Source organism: Cydia splendana, chromosome 22 (genome assembly GCF_910591565.1).
Source record: "Cydia splendana chromosome 22, ilCydSple1.2, whole genome shotgun sequence".
NCBI classification, from domain to species: Eukaryota; Metazoa; Arthropoda; class Insecta; order Lepidoptera; family Tortricidae; genus Cydia; species Cydia splendana.
In genome coordinates, this window is record NC_085981.1 from 8,394,063 (window position 1) to 8,410,786 (window position 16,724).

Here is a 16,724-nt window from a genome sequence, read left to right on the forward strand (position 1 = left end):
GCCTTAGGAGGATAAAAGAGCTAAAAACCCGTTTGCTAATTTTATTTCAAAAATTGTCGCAGATAATAATTTTCTAAATAATGTACCTTTTTACTGCTCGAACATTTTTATTGATCACCGAATCGAGAAACGAAATGAGATGACTTTTTCCTTCATAGAACGACAATAAAATTAATATGATTAATGGTGTGAGTCGGGACTGGAACCTAATACCACCGGCTTAAAAGCCGCACGCCTTATTCCTTGCTTTAACTTGATATTATGAAACAGCATGTTTAAAAGCTAATTAATTTAATTTCGCTTTGCATGTTTAAGGTTTATTAGTCTACAAGCCTATGGCGGTCCTCAGTGGTCGTGGGAGTGTTCTGCAAGCGTTCCTAAAGTTCCACACACAAAAACGTAGCTTTAGATTTCCTCTTTTGCCAACCCATTCCTTTTCCTAGAAATTCCATGTTTTTCTCCATCCTTTTATCGCAAATTCCGCAATATAAACCTGACTCAAATCTATTTTACTAGATTATTAAGAACCTTTGATTAACACAATTTCAGTAACACACATACACACACATATCATACAACATCATAATCATCCATGATACAGTCTTACATAAAATCTTATCGTACCTTCGTTGTAAAATGTGTTATTAATATGAATTACACACAATTACGATGTTCACAGAATAATTAAAAATTTCTTTTGTCCAAATTTCTTCTAATACAGAATTACGAATTATAAAAGCATGCCGTTTACCCTTTTATTTTAAATAATTTTCTCTTTGTTTACAAAACTCTAGGTATTCGTATCTGTCCTACTATTCTGTTCATTAATAAAACGTAATTAATCTTCCCACAGCCAAGCCAGAGAAGCCCGAAGGCCCGCTAGAAGTGTCGGACATCCACAAAGACGGATGCACGCTCAAATGGAAGCGGCCCAAGGACGACGGCGGCGAGCCCATCGAGGCGTACCTGGTCGAGAAATATGACCCCGAGACCGGGTCTTGGGTGCCTGTGGGCAAGACCCTGGGCAACGTGCCTGAGATGGAGGTAAGAACAACTATCATCACTTTTGGGCAGATTACGGACACACGTGGTGTGATGGCCCTTCGAGGCCTACCTGGTCGAGAAATATGACCCCGAGACCGGATCCTGGCTGCCTTTGGGCAAGACCCTGGGCAACGTGCCCGAGATGGAGGTAAGAACAATATCATCGTCAGAATACAGTCACCCTCACCCTAGGATACATGCCTCTTCTCATGTATAAGAGGTTACATCCACAAAGATGGTTGCTCGCTCAAATGGAAGCGGCCCAAGGACGACGGTGGCGAACCCATCGAGGCGTACCTGGTCGAGAAATATGACCCCGAGACCGGATCTTGGGTGCCTGTCGGCAAGACGCTGGGCAACGTTCCCGAGATGGAGGTAAGAAACATTCATCACTATCATATGCACAGGTTTGGGCTATAGTTCCCACGCTAGATTATAGACTGCCCAACTTTATTTTTTTACAAATAAAACCGGGCAAGTGCGAGTCGGACTCGCGCACGAAGGGTTCCGTACCATAATGCAAAAAAAAAAAACGAAAGAAAAAGCAAAAAAAAAACGGTCACCCATCCAAGTACTGACCACTCCCGACGTTGCTTAACTTTGGTCAAAAATCACGTTTGTTGTATGGGAGCCCCATTTAAATCTTTATTTTATTCTGTTTTTAGTATTTGTTGTTATAGCGGCAACAGAAATACATCATCTGTGAAAATTTCAACTGTCTAGTTATCACGGTTCGTGAGATACAGCCTGGTGACAGACGGACGGACGGACGGACGGACGGACAGCGAAGTCTTAGTAATAGGGTCCCGTTTTACCCTTTGGGTACGGAACCCTAAAAACAGTCTGGGGAGTAGTTTTGCATATAGAAACAGTTTATAGTGGTCATAAATTAGAGTTCACTAAGTTGCTTATCTTTATGATTGCCTTATATCCAGTAAAAGTTCTAAACTGAACGTTATTCCTTTCCACATTTTCGTCGTCAATATTTAGGAGTAGATTGTTCTAAAAGGTATAAATTTCTCAGGTCGACGGCTTGATCCCTGGACACGAGTACAAGTTCCGCGTGAAGGCGATCAACAAGGAGGGAGAGTCCGAGCCCCTCGAGACGTTCGGCTCCATTGTCGCCAAGGATCCCTTCAGTAAGTTTACTTACTTATATATGACACTTAAACTACTACTTGTAGAAGATAATAACTTCTTGTACATGCAAAGATAATTTATTAATCGTCGAGATTTTAAGTGAGATTTGCTTCTAGTGAAAAAACATGATAGTATTTTAGAAAGGGGCGTTCACAATTTCCGCATGTTGTGGAGCGCAATCATCGTATATAATTCCACCTGCACTAGGCACATAAATACTCAATAAATTTTTCACCTTCCAGCCGTGCCCGACGCCCCAACCGCGCCCGTCCCTGACGACTGGTCGGCGACGCACGTGGACCTCAAATGGGAGGCGCCCGTGTCCGACGGAGGCTCTCCGATCATCGGATACATTATCGAGAAGAAGGACAAGTACAGCCCGTTATGGGAGAAGGCTGTGGAAACGCATACGCCTACACCATCAGCTACTGTCAATGGGTAAGGATCTGTCTTTTATACACATACTTAACGTAGACCTTAACATAAAGTGCGATGTTGTGTAGAACACATCAGATCGGAGGGGCCATTATCAGGTCATCTAACCACATAGTCGACGGCCGTCCTACTCAGTGCTGTCCTACCCGTGGTCTCTAAGAGGACTCACCTTAAGCCCTGACTATGAGTTTGGTACAACTGTCAAGTCTTTCGGCCTGGTATTTAGGACTTTCTGTCGGTGCCCGCAGCGAAGCTTCCTTAACTATTCGTATGCCTTGTCCCGTATACGTCCCGTATAATTTGGTATGTAATTTTACAATTGCAAGGTTATTAATTCAGTAGCAAAGTTTTGACAAATGCACACGAAGGGTTGACGGTGAGCTTTTTTAGCATTTGATGATGTTCATATACACGCTCACGTCGCTCACTTGTTTGTAACTTGGACCTACAACAGGGAGTTCCCGCGCATATGCAGTTCGCAAAATTTACGATTAATACTGGCGTTACCTACTTTTCTTTACTAGAAGACAGATCTTCTAACTACGCGTCATTTATATTTTCTTCTTTTCACAGCTTGATCGAAGGCAACGAATACCAGTTCCGCGTGATCGCCATCAACAAGGCCGGCCAGAGCAAACCGTCCGAAGCGAGCAAGAACTTCATCGCCAAGCCCCGCTTCCTGGCTCCGAAGATCGACAGGAGACACCTCAGGGATGTCACCATCTCTGCTGGCTCCACGCTGAAACTGGAGGCTGTGATCACTGGCGAGCCGCCACCAGCGGTTGAATGGAGGTAAGTTCTAGAATACTCTAGCAGATAGCAGGTAGCTAAGCCCCGCTCCTGGCTCCTAAGATCGACAGGAGACACCTCAGGGATGTCACCATCTCTGCTGGCTCCACGCTGAAGCTAGAGGCTGTGATCACTGGCGAGCCGCCACCAGCGGTTGAATGGAGGTAAGTTCTAGAATACTCTAGCAGATAGCAGGTAGCTAAGCCCCGCTCCTGGCTCCTAAGATCGACAGGAGACACCTCAGGGATGTCACCATCTCTGCTGGCTCCACGCTGAAGCTAGAGGCTGTGATCACTGGCGAGCCGCCACCAGCGGTTGAATGGAGGTAAGTTCTAGAATACTCTAGCAGATAGCAGGTAGCTAAGCCCCGTTCCTGGCTCCTAAGATCGACAGGAGACACCTCAGGGATGTCACCATCTCTGCTGGCTCCACGCTGAAGCTGGAGGCTGTGATCACTGGCGAGCCGCCACCAGCGGTTGAATGGAGGTAAGTTACAATAGTTACATTTACATCTGATGTGGACGCGGCCATTTCTTCCGCGTAATTTTAGTGTCCATTAAAATTACGCGGAAGAAATGGCCGCATCATGAGCTCTCATGATAAAAATTGTTAATCCAATACCTACAATAATCACCTGGAAAATAGATTATGGATCTTTAGCTTCAGACCAAGTAATCTATAAGTGAAATATGGTCAGATAAGATAGTGGACTGGGTTGCTAAGATTTTAAAGTCAGACCAAAATCTCTAGATGACTTGTACATATTTTACTTCGCTTCAACCACTAAAAAGCCTCCTTTTTCCTCAGGTCACAGAACATGCCGCTCCGCCCATCCAAGGCGGTGACCATCGACAGCCCCGACTACTTCACCAAGCTCATCATCCGGCCCGTCCGTCGCGACGATTCCGGCGAATACACCGTCACGGCCGTCAATAGCAGCGGCAAGGACACCGTCACCATCAACGTGCTCGTCACGGACAAGCCGAAAAAGCCCGAGGGACCGCTACAGGTAACCATATAGCTGCAACACTGTAAATACGATCCTTACTGACTGCGCCAGTATGAAAAATTGTATGCTAGACATTATGTGAGAAGTTTACAGCTGACACTTGTTATATAGTAGTGGCACCGTAGCATTTTTCCACTACTTTTTTAGTGTTCCGTACCCAAAGCGTAAAAAGGGACCCTATTACTAAGACTCCATTGTCCGTCCGTCTGTCTGTCACCAGGCTGTATCTCATGAACCGTGACATGACCATGACTAGACATTTGAAATTTTCACAGATGATGTATGTTGCGAACGCAACCTTTATTTGTATAATACAGTAACTAAACGCAGCCGTCGGGCTCGGCTAGTATTTGGAAGCTTTTTCTAAAGCACCAATAGGAGCGCTCCACATATTATGTATCGCGGCCAATTAGAGGCACCCAAATCTTAACCACTATTTTCGGACATTCAAATTATGCAAATCACTCTTTCATCAGCCTCCATACGATTACCACACCACTTTTACATTTAACCGTTTAGTCAAGGAACCCTTGTAAAACCAGTACCTATTGAAATTATAATAGTTTACTTCAAATCGAAGCTTTTTATTTGAGTCGTCGAGATCCTGACCTGCACGGCGGCTACAATGTATTTCTGTTGCCGGGGTAGTTATTTTCCGGTCAAGGCGGATAAATAATGTGCTTTTTCAATAAAAAATACTCAATATTTTCTGTTAATAAACAAAAAATCATGAGGCCTACATTGACAGCCAACTATGTTTACTTTCAGATCTCAGACGTGCACAAGGATGGTGCCACGCTCAAATGGAAGAGGCCGAAGGACGACGGTGGCGCCCCCATCGAGTACTACCAGGTGGACAAGCTGGACACGGAGACCGGGGTCTGGGTGCCGTGCGCCCGCTCCAACGAGCCGAGTGAGTACTCCCTTTCCTTACGAATAATTGAATCCACAAGATACATTCAACTTAGAATTTTAAACCATTATCTAAGAGTTCAATTTCCTTTGTTCGAATTTTCAAGACACTATGTAACAGTTACCTTATTTTGATTTTAATGGTACAAATTACCCTGCTGGCAATAGACATCTGCTTCCTATGCTCAATAACAGACCCCACTCGTATGTAAGTTAACCTTTTATAAGGCATATGGGTTCAGAAATTATGCAAAATTGAACCCTATCGCTTTAAAATAAAGTTCAAAATCAGGTGGGAAATATATCCCCTCTGCCTTACAAAGGGTTAAGGTTCAATATAGTATAATTATGTAGTTAATAAGACAGTTAAAAGTATTAATATTTATAATACTAGTATATGTTGGAGGGTAGATTTAGTTTTCTGCCAACATACTGTTCTGCAGTTTGTCAGATGATTGCTTTTATTACACTGTAATCTCGTTTTTATGGATTAAATAAATAATTAATTAATTTAAAAAACAGTCCGATTCGTCCAATCCAAACCATTTGGCGTCGGCTCTTGGTTTTGCTGAGGAGTCATCTAATTTTCCACCTCAAAAGTTAATACAGACCTTCCCTCAATTTTAAATACTTTCTGAAACTTATACAGTGATTAATGTTTATTTTGTGAGCAGTCGCGTATCTGGGAAGGGCGAAAATCTAACTATAAGTTTTTCTTTTTTATATGTAATAAATAAATATTTTGTGATTTCAGAGTGCGACGTTACTGGCCTCACTCCTGGCAAGGAGTACAGGTTTAGAGTGTCTGCCGTGAACTCCGAGGGTGAATCTGAACCACTCACGTCAGAACAGAGCATCGTCGCCAAGAATCCGTTCGACGAACCTGGTCAGTACCATGTAACACCTTTAAATAATAAAGAAAATTATCTAGGGAGCGACCCTACTAAAGAGCTTACATTTATTAAAATGATTTGTACCAAATAAAGATAAATATAGTTTATTATTCAAGTAGGCATATTACAATGCGCTTATGAAAGCCAAATTATAGCTACACCGGCTCTAACCCTACATCTCTGCCTCGAGAAGATTTAAATCCCCCCTCAAATTGGAGGAGTGTATCCCAATATGGGACCGGCAACAAACTCGGCGGGAAACATTTTTTCAGAACATTACATCTTATAATTAACTTGCATTACGAGTAAATAAGAAAAATACAATTTAAATTACTATAGAAGAATTTTAAGTTTAATTCATTTTGTAACTTATATGTTTCGATTGTGTTGTACGGATTCATAAGCGTAAATAATTCATAATTTCAATCTTTAACTGCTTTTCTAACACCAGGTGCGCCCGGCACGCCGAGCGTGACGGACTGGGACAAGGACCACGTGGACCTGAAATGGACGCCGCCGCGCGAGGATGGAGGCGCGCCCATCGAGGGGTACATCGTGGAGAAGAAGGATAAGTTCGGCAACTGGGAGAAGGCTCTAGAAGTCCCCGCGAATCAGACTAACTGCACCGTGCCCGATCTGGTGGAGGGACAGACTTACGAGTTCAGGTGAGAGACTGTCCACCTCTTTTTCGGGATTATCCCCGGCTACTACTTCAGTACTACCATACATTTTAGAAAGGCAATTTACTTTAACGGAAGCGATTGCCGTTTACTAACCTAACCAGAAGAAGAAGGCCTTTGCGAGAGTATAGTCCGTTGGATTGTTGACTGTAAAGATGAATTTGATTTGACCCAAAGATGGTAGTAAAGGCCAGTCGCTGGTTTTTAGGAAAGTAGCTGCCATAATGACCCAGAGCGGAAACTAAACTCTTTTGGTATTAGTCCGATTTCTTTTCGAGATTTTCATAGTAGATCAACCGCTAAATAGCAAATCATGTTTCTTACACGAGTTTCTAGAAACTACATACGGGTTTGGATATTTTATTAATATTTACAACAAGAAAGCATACAAGAAAAATTTACAAAGTTTTTAAATTATCGCTTGAGAAAAATCCCTGAAACGTATGAGGATAGATGCAAATTTCATAACATTATCCCACTTAGTAATCGGCGAACTGTAGCAGACATGATGTTCCTCCACGATGTTCTCAACGGGCATCTAGACTGCGTTGGATTGCTGTCACAGTTAGGGCTCCGCGCTCCCACGCGCCGTACTCGTCACACCACACTATTCCATATTCCCTGTCATCGTACCAATTATGGCCAAAATTCTATCCTGAGTAGAATCGCACGTACCTATAATAAATCGTTCCAAAACATTGACCCTTTCTTCTCCTCCAGACGTGTTTTCAAATCACAAATTGCAAAGCAACTTTCCTGGTAGTCACGCACTATCACACCCACTTACACACATACACACACACACACACACACACACACACACACACACACACACACATACACACACACACACACACACACACACACACGAAGACAAAAATTCCAATAAATGCATACAAACTAATAGATTCGCTCGTTTATGTAGGTACTGTATGTATTTTTATTTTACTATTTTTTATTTATTGTTTACGCAAAATTAGAGCTATACCTACTATTTTAGGATTTTTTTTCCAGTTTACAGTTATTATTAAATTTTTCTCTTTTTCCTTGTACCTTAAATACTTACAAATTAAGTTATATTTACAATTCTTGTACAGCACAAGTTACAAGTCTACCCACAGATGATTTTTTATTATGTATAAATTCCAGGAAGTTCTGTTATTGGCTATGCTATAAGTTCTCATGTTTTTTATATATTATTTAATGTAAACGCTGTTGAACTTCTCAATAAAATAAAATAAAAAAAATTTCGTTTTTAAATATCAGGGTCCGCGCCGTGAACAAGGCGGGGCCGGGCGAGCCGAGCGACAGCACGCACCCCATCGTGGCCAAGCCCCGGAACCTGGCGCCCAAGATCGACCGCACCAACCTCATCGATATCAAGATCAAGGTCGGAACGAAGTTCGGCTTCGATGTCAAGGTCAGTTCACATTCTTATCTTTACTGTTTCGTCAGGTTGATATGAAAGTACAAGATTGGTTACGTTACTTGCGAGCACACCAGTGACAGCAACGGAGTTGATAGCAGTCGCCGTGGCAGTATCGACCGTGGAGAGTATTATTTTATTAAGAAAGTACAATCATACTCGTACTTTAGCGTTAAAACTGGTGTTTCATATCAAATACCTATCTGTCTTATAACAAAACTGTTAAGAAAATACTAGATATACCTGCTTACGGTAGTGTGAGAGAACAATAGAGATAATTTTCACTGCAAATAAATAATTGGTTGATTGATAGATTTAACCTCCTACTACTACTTCCATTGTTGGTACCTAAATGGATTTTACACTATTTTGCCATAATTTTTAGTATTAAAATTCCGTACCAAAATTGCTATGATAATGCAATTATGGAATCACAAATACAAATTGTTGTTCAATAAAATAAAACAATCGAGGACACAGTTTTACCGTAGAGGCCGAAAACGTTGTCTTATATCGCATATTTTTTTTAAGATATTCCACCAATCATTTATGAATAAACTACACTAAAACCAAATTTGCTCAAACGCACATTTATTTTACAGGTTTCGGGTGAACCGATGCCGGAGACCAAATGGTTCCTCGCCAAGAGGGAGGTCAAGTCTTCTGGCGACATGAAAGTGCAGCATTCGGATTATAACACCAAGCTCAACTGCAAGGCGGCCACGCGCGCTGATAGCGGCCGCTATACCATCACTGCTGAGAACGCCAATGGCAAGGATGTGGCCGAGGTGGAGGTTATAGTGCTGGCTGCGCCTAGCCCGCCTAATGGCCCGCTTAAGGTAAGATATATCAACTTATTTATTACAACACAAGCTCAACTGCAAGGCGGCCACGCGCGCTGATAGCGGCCGCTATACCATCACTGCTGAGAACGCCAATGGCAAGGATGTGGCCGAGGTGGAGGTTATAGTGCTACCTGCGCCTAGCCCGCCTAATGGCCCGCTTAAGGTAAGATATAGGAAACTTTTTTACAAATCACATTCTTCAGCGTGTTTTTACAATTAATTTAATAGACAAATCACCTCCATTTCCATATTTTTTCTCTACCATTTTTGAGTTGCAACCCTTTCAAGTTTTAAGTTTACATGGGTACGTGTATTTGATAAATTAACCATTACCTATCTGACCAAATATCAGTTAGTCACATGTAAAAGAGGTGTTGTTCGGCAGCTTAAAAACTAGATGTATAAACATCATTTCTAAATGCCACAGAAAAGCTTCCACTTGTGGAAGTATTTGTGTACTTCAAAATGAATTAAAGAAAACAAAATCATCTAGAGTCTGTGTGGAAAGAGAAGAGTCGTGGAATGTATAATGTACGCACAGACTCTATCGGATTATTCATTGTAATTTGAATCTTTATTTTAAAATTCTAAATTGCTTTTGCATATTTTGTTGTGTAGGCGGCTAGAAGATATAATTGTTTTGTTTATTGTGCGTCCCATATTTTACAACTTCTCATATTCCAGGTGTCGGACGTCCACGCTAACGGCGCCAAGCTCTCCTGGCTGCCGCCCTCCGACGACGGCGGTCAGCCCATCGACAAATACATCGTCGAGCGCATGGACGAGGCCACGGGCCGCTGGGTCACCGCCGGCGAGACCGACGGACCCAAGACCAGCCTGGCTGTCGACGGGTTACAGCCTGGACATAAGTACAAGTTCAGAGTCCGCGCTGTTAACAGGTTAGTATTGATATTAGTAGTAACTTATAGACAAATGCATCGCCGAACTTATGGATGAAGCCACCAGACGTTGGGTCACCGAAATCGGAAACCGGGAATCATTTTAAAAGAGGTCGCAGGAACATCGATGGAAAATGATAAAGCTACAGTTATTTAAATCAAATGTAATTATCATTACTATGTTTTAGTTGTTTACTATACTAAAAAACACCCATGTATTTTTCAGGCAAGGCAAATCCGAGCCTCTCACCACCCCGCACGCTACCGAGGCCAAGAACCCTTACGACCTCGCCGGCAAGCCCGGCACGCCCGTCATCAAGGACTTCGATCGCGACTGGGTCGAGCTCCAATGGGCGAGGCCGGAGACCGACGGCGGCGCGCCCATTACTGGATACGTTATTGAGAAGAAGGACCGCTTCTCACCAGATTGGGAGGAGTGTGCTAACGTAAGTTATCTATACCTTTTTCAGTTTACCATACCGATAGAATGCCTTAGGCCGTTGTCTCTGTTTTGTCCGTATCAAATGCAAATTTCTTTAACACTTCATCTCTCTTATTTTCCAACAATGTGAAAGTTGCAACAAGTTTACAGAAATTTGGAAAGTTCTCTGAAATTTCTATAAATGTTCACAGGAATAAAATGAAATCTTCGATTTGAGAGGTTCCCATATTTTTTTTTAATTTATGAGATATTTCTTATGGAAACTATCGCATTTTTGGAAAACTATGTTGTATTACTAATCTTCTTATTTCCCACAGATCGAGGGTGACGTAACAACCGGCAAGGTGCCCGACCTGATCGAGGGCAACACGTACGAGTTCCGCGTCCGCGCCGTCAACAAGGCCGGCCCCGGAGAGCCCTCCGACGGCACCAAGCCGCACCTCGCGAGGCCGAAGAACCTCGCGCCTAAGATCGACAGGAACTTCATGTTTGATATCAAGGTGAGGAACGCTACAAGACGGGTATACCGTGGATGATTTAGTCGGTAGTGCTGGCCCTTGCCTGCGACTACAACATATCCGTGCTTTTAAAACATGCAAACCAGGTACTGAGAATACACATAGTCCCCATGGAAAACTTTCCGGGACAAAATGTACATTTTGAATTTAACAAATCCTGACTTTCAAACCATCCGTTCATGTTGTGGTCATGTGGGATCATTATTCGTGCGCACTAATATATAAACAGCCTGCCAGCACAAACTCATACATCGTTTTCGTTTCATGGTGGGCGAACCAGAATACCACTGTATAAGTATGTATATTAATTCTCGACCACTTCCAAATCACTAGATAAATTCACTTAGAATCTTGATTTTGGCTTGACCAGTGCGACACTATTATAATCTGATCAATATTAGTGTCCCCGCTACTACTATTTGGTGGCAACTTTCACGAGGACGAAACTTTTATTTTACATCAAGGTTAGCCTAGACACAATAGTAACTCTTTCCACCGATTTCTTAGATGAAGTTGTCTGAATGTCCTCTTATTTTTATTTACTTGTTTCTAGGTCAAGGCCGGCAAGAACTACGAGCTGGATGTGCCCGTCGCGGGCGAACCGACCCCGACCAAGGAATGGTTCCACGGCGAGAACATGGTCCTCAACACCGACCGCGTCAAGATCGTCAACGACGAGCACTCCACCAAGTTCAAGGTCGTCGACGCCAAGCGCGCCGACAGCGGCTCTTACACTCTCAAGGCCAAGAATCACAATGGAACCGACTCCGCTACTATCAAAGTCACTGTACTCGACGTACCGACAGCACCTGAAGGACCGCTCCGGGCTGATGACATCACCAAGTCTGGTTGCTCGCTAAAATGGCGCCCGCCCAGAGATGATGGCGGCAGTGAGATCACTCACTACGTCGTCGAAAAGATGGACCAGGAGAACTTGAGGTGGATCCCGGCCGGAGAGGTCTCCTCTTGCACCATCCGCATCGACCATCTCATCGAAGGTCACGATTACAACTTCAGAGTACGCGCTGTTAACAAGCAAGGAGAGTCCCAGCCGTTGGTAGGCTCTGAACCTATCACGGCCAAGGACCCTTACGGAACGCCAGACAAACCTGGTACTCCAGTTGTCAAGGACTGGGACAAGGACCATATGGATCTGGAATGGGTGCCGCCAAAGAAGGATGGTGGATCCCCGATCACTGGTTACATTATCGAGGCGAAGAAACGCTATGGACCTTGGGAAGTCGCTGCCACTGTCCCTGGAAACAAGACAACCGCTACTATCCCTAATTTGTCAGAGGGTGAGGAGTATGAATTCAGGGTCATCGCAGTCAACAAGGCTGGCAATGGAGAGCCTAGTGATGCTTCCACACCACAAGTCGCCAAGGCCCGTTTCTGTGTACCGCACTTCGACAAAACACTGCTCGCGGACAAGACAGTCAAGGCCGGACAGAGGATCCAATACGAGATCCCCATCGAAGCGGCCCCGAAACCGACAGTCGAATGGCAGATCAACGGCAAGGTCGTCCATCCGAACGACCATATCGATATCCAGGTTCTGCACAACAGGGTCATATTAGACATTCCATTCTCTGTCCGCGCTGACGGAGGCGTTTACAAGCTGACCCTCAAGAACGACTTGGGTATGTGCTCTGCCACCGCTCAGGTCACCGTACTTGATAAGCCAGCGAGACCAGAGAAGCCATTGGTCGTCTCTGATGTTACCAAGGACTCATGCTCACTATCCTGGAAGGTACCCCTCGACGATGGCGGATCACCAATCCTGCATTACGTTATTGAGAAGATGGACCTGACCCGTGGCACTTGGTCCGATGCCGGTATGAGCACATACCTGTCTCACCAAGTCACCAGGCTTATCCACATGAAGGAATATCTGTTTAGAGTGAGCGCAGTCAATGCTATAGGACAGTCTGAGCCTTTGGAGCTGGACCGCGCTATCACGGCTAAGAACGAATTCGACGAACCAACTGCACCAGGCAAGCCTGAAGCTACCGACTGGAGCAAGAATCATGTGGACCTCCAATGGACCACACCGAAATCTGATGGCGGTTCACCAATCACTGGCTACATCATCCAGAAGAAAGAAAAGGGCAGCCCCTACTGGGTGAACGCTGCTCACGTTCCTTCGAACAAGAACAAAGCCACAGTCCCTGACCTTACTGAGGGACAGGAATACGAATTCAGGGTCATCGCCGTCAACAAGGCCGGACAGTCCGAGCCTTCTGAACCTTCGGACATCATCACAGCGAAGGACAGATTCGTGGCGCCTAAGATCCTTACGCCACTTAAAGAGATCAGAATCAAGGCTGGACTCATCTTCCATTTGGACGTCGACTTCATTGGAGAACCTATTCCTGAAGTCACATGGACTTGCAACAGCAAACCGGTGCTTACCAACGAAAGGACCACTGTCACATCTGTCGGTCACCATACTATTATTCACACTGTGAACTGCAAGCGTTCTGATGCAGGCAAATATCATCTGTCGCTGAAGAATGACTCAGGATCTGACGAGGGAAGCTTCGAGCTCATCGTCCTGGATATCCCCGGACCGCCGCAATCGCCATTCGAGTACGAAGAGATCACGGCTCAGTCCGTCACTCTTTCATGGAAACCACCCAAGGACAACGGTGGCAGCGAGCTGACTGCCTACGTTATTGAGAAACGTGACTTGACTCACGGAGGCGGCTGGGTACCAGCTGTCACCTACATCAATCCTAAGCTCAACCACGCCACAGTACCGCGTCTAGCTGAAGGCACCAAGTACGAGTTCAGAGTGTTTGCCGAGAACTTGCAAGGCCGCTCTGAGCCGCTTACCACCGATAGAGCAGTTGTCGCTAAGAACCAGTACACTGTTCCTGGCAAGCCTGGCAAGCCAGAACTCGTGTCTGCGGACAAGGATCACATCAAGGTCAGGTGGACACCACCCATCTCCAACGGAGGGTCCAACATTATCGGCTACGACGTCGAGAGGAGAGACAAGGCTACTGGCCGCTGGATCAAACTGAACAAGGATCCAGTCAGGGGCAGCGAATACGAAGACGACAGGGTACAGGAAGGCCACCAGTACGAATACAGGGTGTCTGCAGTGAACGCTGCCGGACCGGGCCAGCCGTCCGACCCGTCAAACATGTTCATCGCCAAACCAATGAAGGAGAAGCCCAAACTATACCTGGATCACCTCATTGGACGCAGGATCAAGGTGCGCGCCGGCGAACCTATCAATATAAACATTCCAATCACCGGCGCGCCCACACCGGACATCACCTGGACCAAGGGCGCCATCTCTCTGCTGCCCTCGCTTAGACTGTCCACGGAAACCAAGAACGATGAGGCCAAGCTCAACATTGAGAAGTCCACAAGAGACGACGCTGGAAAGTACACTATCACGGCGTCCAACGCTCATGGAAAAGACTCGGCCGATATCGAAGTCATTGTTGTTGACAAGCCTGGTATTCCTAAAGGACCTCTCCTTACAACACCGGTCACACACGACACGATCAGTCTACAATGGCAGCCGCCCACCGACGACGGTGGCAGCGAGATCACCGGCTACGTCGTCGAGGTCGCCGAGTACGGTGTCAACGACTGGCGAACGGTCGCCGGCTTCTGCCCGAAATGCTCCTTCGCCGTCAAGAACCTTACCGAAGGCAAGAAATACGTGTTCAGGGTACGCGCTGAGAACCTCTACGGAGTATCAGACCCGTTGGAGTCCAAGCCTACGGTTGCCAAGTCGCCATTCGACCCGCCAGATGCGCCAGAAACGCCAAGGATTACCGGTTACAGCGCGAACAGCTGCTCTCTCGAATGGGACCCGCCCGCAAACTGCGGCGGCAAACCCATCACCGGATACTACGTCGAGAAACGCGAGCGCGGCGGCGAATGGATCAAGGTTAACAACTACCCGACACCGAACACCTGCTACACCGTCTCTGACCTTCGCGAGGGCAACCGTTATGAGTTCAGAGTCAGCGCCGTCAACGAGGCCGGACCTGGCAAACCTAGCAAGCCTACGGAGCCCATCACAGCGCAGACGCAACGACTTAAGCCTAGCGCGCCTGAAGCGCCTAAACCAGACAGAATTACTAAGGACTCGGTTACATTGTCTTGGCGACCGCCTAAGAGCGATGGTGGCTCGAAGATTAAGGGCTACATCATCCAACAGAAGGGCAAGGGTGACAAGGACTGGAAGGATGTCAATGACGTGCCTATTCCAAGCCTCGTCCACACTGTTCCTAAACTTAAGGAAGGTGAGGACTACCAGTTCAGGGTCATCGCTGTCAATGACGTCGGTCGCTCTGACCCAAGCAAGCCTACAGGCGACATCACCATCGCCGAACAGCCTAACAAACCTTGCATGGATCTTGGAGGAGTCAGGGACATCACTGTACGTGCTGGAGAGGACTTCTCTATCCACGTGCCTTACACTGGCTTCCCGCAACCGACCGCATCCTGGTTCATGGAAGACAACCTCCTCGATGTTGAGGGAGATTCTAGGATCTTCCAGAAGATTACGCCAGAATCGGCATCGCTTGTCGTCAAGAACGCCAAGAGGTCCGACGGTGGACAATACAGACTGCAACTGCGCAATCCGTCCGGATACGACACAGCCACGATCAACGTGCGTGTCCTCGACAGACCTGGCAAACCAGAGAATCTACGCGCTGACGAATTCGAAGGCGAAGCTCTCACGTTATACTGGAACCCGCCGAAGGACAACGGTGGCGGCGAGATCACCAACTACGTTGTCGAGAAACGCGAGGCTAGATCTGCCAACTGGACGAAGGTTTCCGGCTATGTCACCACTCCGTTCTTCCGCGTGAAGAACTTGAACGTCGGCAGAGAATACGAGTTCAGGGTTATGGCTGAGAACCAATACGGACAATCCGACCCGGCTCAAACTACTGAGCCTATCAAGGCCAGACATCCGTTCGACCCACCAGGCGCGCCTGGAGCACCAAAATCAGTCGAAACCACGGAGAGTTCCATCACGATCACCTGGACCAAGCCTCGTCACGACGGCGGCTCACCCATTACTGGTTATGTCGTAGAGAAGCGACTGATAACCGAAGACAAATGGACTAAAGCCTCGCACGCGCACGTGCCCGACACGACTCTTAAAGTCACTGGTTTGATCGAGAACCAGCAGTATGAGTTCAGGGTAGCGGCGATCAACGCGGCCGGCCAAGGGCCGTACTCGCAGAGCTCGGACGCTATCCGCGCCTGCGCGCCGCCCAACTCGCCGAAGATCACGAGCGACCTCAGCCTCAGGGACATCACCGTTATTGCGGGAGAGGAGATCAAGATCACTGTTCCTTTCACTGGCAACCCGAGGCCGAAGGTGAGTGTGCCTATCTTTTCCGTTTTACATAAGGTATTTCCTCTAGGGTCTCACGGTCCTAATTCTAGCAAAAATTACCTCCAATGAAATTAAAGTCAAATGGAACAGAATTGCTTCTGTTATTTCGATTTTAACACAAACAAATTCAATACTATTTTCTAATAAATTTGATTGAAATTCTTCAATTTTTTTGTGTATACTGGGTCGCTAGAGGATATAATGATCGTTGCGTTTTCTAGAAACTTACCATACATAAAATTAAAAATGTTTTAAACTACGCGACCAAAGACAACTTCATACCGCTTTTAAAATCATTATCAGGGCAACATTACT

General features: G+C 45.8%; 1 protein-coding gene across 1 annotated transcript in view; it reads left to right on the top strand.

Annotated features, from left to right (window-relative positions):
* Positions 1 to 16,724, top strand: part of LOC134801507 (twitchin) — a 159,122-nt gene that overhangs the window by 103,564 nt on the left and 38,834 nt on the right. The window contains 14 exon segments of the mRNA XM_063774119.1: positions 854 to 1,044; positions 2,069 to 2,183; positions 2,427 to 2,622; positions 3,193 to 3,411; positions 4,216 to 4,417; positions 5,186 to 5,330; positions 6,084 to 6,215; positions 6,674 to 6,887; positions 8,169 to 8,322; positions 8,931 to 9,167; positions 9,858 to 10,072; positions 10,299 to 10,518; positions 10,832 to 11,014; positions 11,586 to 16,391. Of these exon segments, the coding sequence (XP_063630189.1) occupies positions 854 to 1,044; positions 2,069 to 2,183; positions 2,427 to 2,622; positions 3,193 to 3,411; positions 4,216 to 4,417; positions 5,186 to 5,330; positions 6,084 to 6,215; positions 6,674 to 6,887; positions 8,169 to 8,322; positions 8,931 to 9,167; positions 9,858 to 10,072; positions 10,299 to 10,518; positions 10,832 to 11,014; positions 11,586 to 16,391 (7,229 nt within the window).